The 9,085-nt window shown below is 35.2% G+C and overlaps 2 protein-coding genes and 1 long non-coding RNA gene across 4 annotated transcripts; 1 reads left to right on the plus strand and 2 right to left on the minus strand.

Annotated features, from left to right (window-relative positions):
- Positions 1 to 534: 534 nt before the first annotated feature.
- On the minus strand, positions 535 to 4,404 carry LOC145000107 (uncharacterized). Its single transcript, XM_078959259.1, has 5 exons — positions 3,969 to 4,404; positions 1,937 to 3,879; positions 1,611 to 1,860; positions 989 to 1,536; positions 535 to 902 (listed from the first exon to the last, which is right to left on the minus strand). The coding sequence occupies exons 1-5, from the start codon at positions 4,039 to 4,041 to the stop codon at positions 741 to 743; spliced, it is 2,976 nt and encodes a 991-aa protein (XP_078815385.1). The 5' UTR covers positions 4,042 to 4,404; the 3' UTR covers positions 535 to 740.
- An 87-nt stretch (positions 4,405 to 4,491) lies between these two features.
- On the minus strand, positions 4,492 to 8,021 carry LOC145000108 (putative glycosyltransferase At5g03795). Of its 2 annotated transcripts, none has more exons than XM_078959260.1 (5): positions 7,895 to 8,021; positions 6,471 to 6,998; positions 6,256 to 6,386; positions 5,362 to 5,716; positions 4,492 to 5,264 (listed from the first exon to the last, which is right to left on the minus strand). In XM_078959260.1, exons 2-5 carry the CDS (start codon positions 6,969 to 6,971, stop codon positions 4,596 to 4,598), a joined length of 1,656 nt encoding a protein of 551 aa, XP_078815386.1. In that variant the 5' UTR covers positions 6,972 to 6,998; positions 7,895 to 8,021; the 3' UTR covers positions 4,492 to 4,595. The 2 variants fall into 2 exon arrangements, with proteins under 2 accessions (XP_078815386.1, XP_078815387.1); XM_078959261.1 differs by having other exon boundaries at positions 6,471 to 7,013; positions 7,895 to 8,017.
- Positions 5,036 to 5,787, plus strand: LOC145000109 (uncharacterized). The gene is made up of 2 exons (XR_013661127.1): positions 5,036 to 5,161; positions 5,258 to 5,787. It is a non-coding gene; the product is annotated as an uncharacterized LOC145000109 (long non-coding RNA).
- Positions 8,022 to 9,085: the final 1,064 nt, after the last annotated feature.

The following is a 9,085-nucleotide window of genomic DNA, read 5'->3' on the forward strand; positions in this document are numbered from 1 at the left end:
TGGAAGGCCGGCGATTTTGGTGACATCGTGGACTGACTTGAACCCAGGTCGTCGATTTTGGTCATGCTCAAGGTTAGGAGGAACATGCAGCTTTTTTGGATGGTTCGACCCTCCCATGTGCCCTAGGTCAACTGTTGTGATTCCAGGGTTGTTGCGTGGAAGAAACAATCTCGAAGCAAGATTGATGATGGTGAAATGGCTACTTTGTCTGAGTTGGTTGTTTTTCATGGTGTGTTACCTTTTCAAGTAAAAAATCAAGAAGCATTGGGGGGGGGGGGGGGGAATCTATAACTTGGAATCTGTCTTTTGGTCCCATTTTGTCATAGCTTTTGAAGGATTTTCCCTATGATTGTATGTAATGTTGGGACAAGAAAATGTAACAGATATAATATGTAATGTAAGTTTGATGTTTTGTTTTAATGTGATGGATATTATATTAGCAAGGAAGGAAATTGTCAATTTGATTGCATGTAAGTGTAATGTTGATTATTAAAGTGCAGTAACATAGCCAAAAAACTAATTACCAAAGTAGCATTACCATTAACCATAATGCATGTAAGTGTAATATCATGTTACAAACATAGAATACCCAAAAGACCTATCAAAAGTAGTTGTTTTGACTGACATACCATAACCAAACTTAGTAAACATGTTCTAACTTTAATTAGACATAATAGCAAAAGATTACTTAGAAATACAAACTAAGCTACAACATGTTTTCCCTTCTTTTGTCCACCCCCCTATCCAGCTTCACTAGGACCTCCCTGCCCCTTGCAAGTCCTAGCATTGTGACCTTTGTTGTGGCATTTGCTACAAGTGACTGTCAAGTGTTTCCTACTTAACTTGGTACTTTGAGTTGGCTCATCAACTGCCCTCTTCCTTTTTTTCTTTGGCCTACCAACCTATAAACAAATTCATATGGTTACATATTAACAAGTTTATTAAATAGTTTCAAATTAAATTAAACAAAACATGTATGACAACAAACCTGTTTGTGATGTTTGGGTGGGAGAAGGGTTGTTGGACAATCAGATCTAGGCCACATGCTCCTTCCATTTATTGGGTCAATTGTGTGTTGGTACATAGCATTCCATGTACTGAGCCAGTAACATTTGCTCACCCAAGCCTCAGGATCTCCACATTCTGACCCATTCTGCATCTTATCATACATTGTAGCAATAGCATGCTGGCATGGAATACCTGTAATGTCCCATTTCCTGCAAGTGCAACTCCTCTCTTTCAAATTCACAACATACTGCTCCATCCATAAACCAGTCACTTGATATTTATCAGCTCCATTAAATAGAACCCTCATCTTACTTGCCTCTGTCTTATTGTTTTCTAAGATTGTTGTTGCAGTTGTACTTAGAGAACCTTTGCATTTATCTAGCACCTTATGAACATTTACTATTCTCTTTGTGAGGTATTCTCTAATATATTCCAAACAAGTGATTATAGGCTTGTCCCTTGCCTCATCTAGCTTGGAGTTAAATACCTCACACAAGTTATTTGTTAAACTATCAGTCAATGCCCTTCCTATATATAAAACCAAACAATTAATTACTGAAATCAGTTATGAAATATGTTAGTGAAAAGAGTATGATACTTACCAGAGAAATGGGATCTTGCCCAGTGTTTTGCAGGAATTTTACTTAAACACTCATGTGCTTCTGGGTTAAGCTTTTTCAGTTTCTCCATAGCCCTATTAAATTTTGGTATGTTGTATACTTTTCCACAACACCATACTGCTTCCCTCAATTCATCTCCTTTGTGTTTCAATTTCATGTTGTGATACACATGTCTTAAACAGAACCTTTGCTCAGCTGATGGAAATAACTTCTCTATTGCAGCCAAGATTCCCTGTGAGTACAATTAAAATAAGTTAGTAAATGAAATAATAAAAAAAAGTAAAAGTGAATAAAAAGTTAGAGGGTACCTTTTGCCGATCTGAAATGAAAGTGAAGTTAGATGAAGAATTCAAATCTAAGTCATCACCCAAGTGTTCCAAAAACCATGTCCAAGAGTTAATATTTTCAGTCTCTACAATGGCATATGCAACTGGGTAAATGCCATTGTTCGAATCAAGCCCAACTGCAGTAAGAATTTGTCCTGGAAAGGGACCCTTCAAAAACGTACCATCAAATCCAAGAAAATCCCTCAAACCTTTTTTAAATCCCTCCTTCAATGGACCTAAGCATATATATATCCGTTTGAAGATCCTTGTCTCAGAAGACACATTGGGTTCAGTTTCGACATCTATCTTCACAGTTGTTCCTGGATTCTTTGACTTCAATTCCATGGCATATTCTCTCAAAACACCGTACTGCTTTTCATAATCACCATAAACATATTGTTTTGCCATAGCTTTGGCCCGAAATACTTTCATCTTTGATATTGAAAGTGAATACCTCTGTACTAACTCCTCTTGTAAAGCACGTGTAGGGATCTTGGGGTTACTTTCAACTTGATGCAATATGTTGTTAGCTAGAAACTTAGATGAACAAGCCCTCACTGTCCTTGTTTGCAAACAAGAATGAGAATCTTCGTATGTTTTGACAGTCCAAAGTTGTTTCTCATCTGCCCTAGATATAAAAAGAACCCATGGACAAGTTGTTTTCTTGGAAAGTACTAAATTGCCCCTATCTTTATTACTGTCACCAGTCAATTCAGGAACAATACCCCTACACTTTACCCTAACTCTTGTCTTGTCATTCTTTACATAATGTAGATCCCTCCTTTCTTTTACAGAGTAGTTGGCAATAACTTCTCTTATTTTTTCCTTTTCCTTGAACGTCTGACCAATCTTAAAAGCTTTAGTGTGAACCTCACCAGATGAACAAGCAACTGGTTTTAGAATGGACCTTAACAATTTCTTCCTAGGCTCTTTTTCACTAGCAAATGACTCAAATACATCATTGTCTAAGACTTCTAAACGTTCATCTTCAATGTCTTCCTTTTCCTTAGTATTATTGTTTGTCGGATCAAGCTGGCCCAAGTCAATGTCTTCATCAAGTACACTACAGAAGTTGATCATGTTCACCTCCACATCATCTATCAAAGGTTCCTCATCAAACACTATTTTTTCTGCATCATGCTGACTATCAAAATCACTTTCATCTGCACTATCCCCACAATCATATTCATCATCTACAACTGGATCATTATTCATAACTGGCTCATCATATTGGTCATCTATGATTGGCACATCATTCATAACAGGTACATCATTCATAACTGGTTCATCATTCAAATCTGGTTCATCATTCATAATTGGTTCATCATTCAAAACTGGCTCATCAGTCATAACTGGTTCATCATTCAAAACTGGCTCATCAGTCATAACTGGCTCATCATCCATAACTGGCTCACTATCCTGTATCACTTGTGAAGGTCCATCAAATGTTCCATATGGCACAATGGACTGGGAGTAGTCTAATTTTTTCCTAGAAGACCCAACAACTTTTCCCTTCTTTTGGTTCCTATCTAGTTCAGGGGATACATCAGTAACCAACTCCTCAATAATAACCTTGGTGGGGGACAAAAAATAACTGTTAACCCTTGTGTGCCCATGCTCTATGTAGATACTTAAAAGGTTATTTTTTTCCACATAATTTGACAATACATGCACATCCCCATCATTTCCTAGAGGTAACAGACCAAAGTCCAACTCGACTTCTGGAATAAGAAAATGATAATACAAAGTTTGCCCTTCTACGTACCCTATTTCTCGAACCATTGTATCCAACTCATGCACAGAGAATACGTCAATATCTACGAAGTCAACATAGTCTATTGTTCCATCTACGTACCTTCTCCCAGGGCTTTTCGTGAATATCCCACCATGATGGATTTTCAGAGTGAAATAGTTGCTTGTTCCCTCTGAAATAAAGAATAACAAAAAAAATTTCAACAATTTAGGCATAATATCAAATCGAGAAAATCAAAGATCACTTTAGTAAGTCACTTACGGTATATCCTTTCCAAATCATAATTTGATGCTTTAGTGTGTTTGGAACGAAGTGACCATAACGTTAACACCATTATCGTTTTCAATCGACAGATGATCCTCTGCCTTGTGTTCTGTTGGAGAAGACGAAGATGAATGCGAAAGGGTAATGGGTAGCTGAGGAAGGAGGAAGATGATCTTTGTACTTAATTACAGAGTTCATGCGTATATGTGCATAATGATCGATTATTAGAGTGACTGCAAGATGAAAAGACAAATTTACCCCTTCACTAACGGCTCAAAAATGACGGGGTTAGGGTCAAGGACCAATCGCGCAATTAAATGAAACCTTAAGGACCATTCGCGTGAGTTTTTGCTAGAAAGTCCTCAAAGTGCGATATTGTGTAAACCACAGGGACCAATCGTGAAATTTTGTCATAAAACAATGATCTTTTTTGTACGTTTTTGAAGCTTTGTTACATTTTTAAGTCATTTTCCAAAATTTTAAAATGAAATTCATCCATAGCAGTTAGCTTAAATATCAATAATCCAATGTGCATATGGCTGTATGATTTTTTATTTTCTTATATTTTAATAGTTACACAAAAAAATCTATGAGATAAACAAAAAAAAAAGTAAACTTTGTACATTACCTAGGATTTACTCTAAACACTCTATTATACCATATTGAATGCAATATCATATGAAAAATATCATACTTCACAGGCTTAACATGCCACAAAAAATGTTGTTGTACCAATTTTACCCTTTCCTGCATAACCAAATACCTCGAATCCGAAATCGACACAAGAATACTCTTCAAATTCGGAACATCTTTCTCCTTCAAAAAAACCGCAAACGATTCCCAATTCAAAACCTCAAAAAACGGAGGGGCAAAATTGTCCGAAATAATCACGGGAACACACCCATAGAAAATAGCCTCCACTACCCTTGGACTATTGACCTCATACCCTTTAGCACATATACAAAACTTGCTAGATTTCATGTATTCGATATAGTTTTTATTGTTTTTGGATTTCGGGAGTTTTTTGAAGATTTTAATTTCAGGATCTTTGTTTTCCCAATAGCGTAGGAGAATTGGGCGGAGGTCTCCGTGCATTCGGCCGGCGAAAAAGGCGAGGGTTGACCGTTTTGAAGGCGGTTGACCACCGAACTGTTTTAATGGATTTTTTGCTGATTGAATCGTTGTTTCAGGTAATGCAACGTCTTTTCCTAATTCGAATCCTTCGTTTTTGACATCGGAATTGCACATTGCGCGAATGCAATTGTTCATGTATTTCTTTGTTTCAGATGGGGCCTTAAATATCATAAAAAAATGTAAGCGATTGTGTTAAAAGGGGATTATGATATCAAGGAAAGAGGAATGGAATGAGAATTTCACAGCTTATGCTTACCCAATCGTGACATGCAACAAGGAAATGATCAGATCCAGAAGTTCTATTCCAGAAATTGTATCTTCCAGAAATTAAATCAAGGTATTTCTTCAAATACTGAATCAAGTTTTTGTGAGTGTGAGAATCAACAACGTATAATTTTTCTTCCAACATTCTTGAGCTAAAAGGTAAGTAGAAAAGATGTGCTTCTTTTGGATTTTTAGTGACGAAATGTTTGCTTGCTTTCATGTGTTTCATAAACCATCCTTCAGATGCATATATTCCTTTAAGCACTGCTTGTGGTTGATGAAATATAGGCTTTTCTCCCTCCTTGTATATGTATACCTTGAGTGTTTTTTCCATTAATTCATAGCTCCTGAATTTAATATTAATAATAATAATAATATGATAATTGTAATAATGCATGTGCACTTGTTTTTTATTCAATGGATGAAGTGTTATATGGATAATGAACTAATGATGTCTAGTGGAATGAAGTATCGTATATATATAAAGATTGTTCATTTCTGGACCATTTTACCCTTATATCAAGATATAACAAACATAGATAATAGACTACAAATCAAACCTTGAAACATTAACATCAAGGGAAATGGAAAAAATAAATGAACATTTTACCCTTAGATTAAAAATGATGTGATTTTTGGGTTTTGTAAATTTTGGCTTGTGTGTACCTTTTAAATGACCATTTTACCCTTATATTAAGAAATGACAAAAATAAATGACCAGTTTACCCTTCGATTAAAAATTAAGTTGTAAATTTTGGTGTTTTGTAATTTTTGGGTTGGGTACCTTTTGAAATGACCATTTTACCCTTATATTAAGAAATGACAAAAATAAATGACAATTTTACCCTTAGATTAAAAACTAAGTTGTAATTTTTGCGTTGTGTACCTTTTAAACCTTGAAACATTAACATAAAGGGAAGGATCAAGTGTGAGATCATTTTCAATGACAGGAGCATTCTCGATCTGAAATTTTGCATCCAATAATACTTGATCAACTGCTGAAGACCATCTTGGTTTCTATAAAAACACAAAAAGATACCCTTTTTAAAAGCAACAATTCATATGATTATAATGAGAAGTAAAAAAAAAAAAAGTTCAAACCATTGAACGAAATGAAGCACGATTATGACCTAACATCTCACGCATCTCTGAAATTGTCACTACTTCCCCCATTGTCCCATGATCATTACTTCCCTTAACTTGAGCAACTTCATTTGCAGATGATGATTTATCAAAATCATGGAAAGATTTTGATGCATCTATGTCTTTTTTAGGATCACTTTGTGTTGTAGTATTCAATGTTATTGGTGGAGATGGTGAAATTGATGGTGGAAGAAGAATTGAAGGTATACTAACAGGCTTTGTGTAACTAGATCCATGAAAATGAGTGATGTTTTTAACAATTTGAGGGATTTGAGATGAATCTTTAGTTGGGAAGCTTCCATTTTTGAGTTTTTGTGCACTGTTTGCAGAGAATAAAGATGATATAACATCACCATATGGAAACTCTAAATACTGGAACATCATAAAAACAGCAAATACCACTGCTACAAGGTACACCAGTCTCTTGGTTTCCATTAAAGAATGAAGCTTTTGACCCATTTATGTAACACAAGGATCCTACAACCCCTGTAAGAAGAGCACCTAAGTTTATCAAGAGTTATTTTTACTGGAAATGAACTTTTATTGGAAGAATTTAAGGTGGAAAAGTTTTTTAATTAAGAAAGATTACACACGATTACATGGGATTCTTAGTGTGCCACAATCGAGTAACATGTTTAATTAACCTAAATTAATGTTAATGAAAAGTAAATTAAAGTTGCTCCCTTGTCCCACATTCAACATTGGATGTGATTTGAAGTTGAGCACTATGGGTTTGATTTTGAGGATCGAATTGATATAACTTTTGAACTTTTTTGAGATAAATTGCTAATTAGATTAACCTTTATCAAGTTAAATAATAGTATAAAAAGTTGGAAGCATAGCTCTTGTAGAAAAACAGAGGGGACAAAAGTACAAATTAACTTCATTTTATCTTCTTTTTAAGCTACTGAGTCAACTAAAGAAAGTTTGATCGAACTCTTCTTAAACCAGTGGATTATTATGAACAACTTACTACATAGTCATAAAAACCTAATTATCAACCAAATTTTGCTCATTAAGTAAAGAAAGGATCAACAAACTCCAACAAGTGCATAATAAAGAAACCAAATAAAAACCCTAGGAAAAAAAATATAAAAAACCTTCAATTTATCGTGTGATTCACTTGAACAATCAATTAACATCAAATTCCACCACAAGCGTAACTTCCTTCTATCATAAAATTCAAAGCGGAGCAAAAAGAAAAGGAAATAGAAACATCCCTAATTCAGTAATTTCATCGTCTGATGTTTCAGTCAAAGAAAGTTAGCTACAGATCATAAATTTGACACGGATTTTCCATTCTTCTATTGGTCAAAGATCTTTTGTTAAAGTCAAAGTAGATCAGCTGATAAGACTAAGTATCAACATTTGCTAAGAGTTACCTGAAGGAGAGCTGCTGCCATGGACGACCGATTTGGAAGGTTGTTCAAAGGTTTACGCCAGAAGTGTAGCAGAAGCAGAGGAGAAGAATATATTATTTTCGCTTGATTGGGAAATGATTATTCGAGCCGTTATACTACTTTTAGGTAATTATAGAAGTTTCAAATTGGTCCTCCTACTTTTGTTTTGTGGACTTTTGACTTTTTTCGCTGGTTGATTGACACTATGTAAAACGGTTCTTGGAAGCTTGGAAATTGGGATCTTCTTTCCAATTTACGAGGCACCTTAAAAGATCATTAATCTACTAGATCTGAAAAAGTAAAGGAAATACACGGACCAACAGTCGCATTGATAATTAGTTTTTTTTTTTTTTTTTTTTTTTTTTTTTTTTTTTTGAAACGGCAAACTGATTAAGTAGAAGTTTGCTTGCAGTATTTCGACAAGCTCCTTTAAAGGGCAAACCTAACCCTCATAGGGATTTTTAGGGAAAAATTCTCCACATGTGGCACTACAAGAAATAGTTTAAGGGAATCGAACTCTTAACCACAAGCCCTATATGGGTATAAAACCTGGTGCATCAACCCAGCTAGGCTGGACATCACTTGCTACATTGATAATTAGTTACGAGCAGGTAGATAGGGTGGATGTTGGAGTTTAATTGTCAATCTATCTAAAAAGTTATTTTTAGGTTTTTATGAATTTTTTAGGTTTTTATGAATTTTTCCAATGCAGTATTTATTCAAATGGTCTTGATCTTTAGACAACTCAAATCATTACTAGAACTCCTCATTTTGAAAATATTGGTGATTATTTTAGCCTTCTCCAAACTAAAGAGGTATGGATATGGAATAAGATTGTCCCTAGGAAATTAAAGGTGCTTGCTTGGTGTATTAAACAAGGAAGACACCCTACAATGTCTAATCTCCTCAAAACTGACATTGGATCTAGCTCTACATGCAAATTCTGTAGCTGTGGTTGTTGAAGACGAAGATCATAATTTTTGTAGCTTTTTATGGCGGTTCTTATGGGAAGAAATTAGAAAATGGTGGCATTGCTTGGGTACTCTTCCCCCGTCTTCTAGTGAGTTAATTGAGCCGCAAAACGCAGTTTGGAGGCCCTTCTGCCAGTGTTGAGGTCCACGAAACTTGCACGAATTTGGCGACCAAAGTTTAGATTTTGGCATATCTTTGGAT

Source organism: Lactuca saligna, chromosome 6 (assembly GCF_052625555.1).
Source record: "Lactuca saligna cultivar CGN05327 chromosome 6, ASM5262555v1, whole genome shotgun sequence".
NCBI classification, from domain to species: domain Eukaryota; kingdom Viridiplantae; phylum Streptophyta; class Magnoliopsida; order Asterales; family Asteraceae; genus Lactuca; species Lactuca saligna.

Coding starts and splice junctions, on each gene's coding strand:
- LOC145000108 (XM_078959260.1), bottom strand. CDS start 6,971: ATGGGTCAAAAGCTTCATTCTTTAATGGAAACCAAGAGACTGGTGTAC. Junction 6,387..6,470: donor GTGCTTCATTTCGTTCAATG/GTTTGAACTTTT, acceptor GTGTTTTTATAG/AAACCAAGATGGTCTTCAGC. Junction 5,265..5,361: donor TTGTTGCATGTCACGATTGG/GTAAGCATAAGC, acceptor ATGATATTTAAG/GCCCCATCTGAAACAAAGAA.
- LOC145000107 (XM_078959259.1), bottom strand. CDS start 4,041: ATGGTGTTAACGTTATGGTCACTTCGTTCCAAACACACTAAAGCATCA. Junction 3,880..3,968: donor TGATTTGGAAAGGATATACC/GTAAGTGACTTA, acceptor TCTTTATTTCAG/AGGGAACAAGCAACTATTTC. Junction 1,537..1,610: donor GGCAAGATCCCATTTCTCTG/GTAAGTATCATA, acceptor TTTTATATATAG/GAAGGGCATTGACTGATAGT.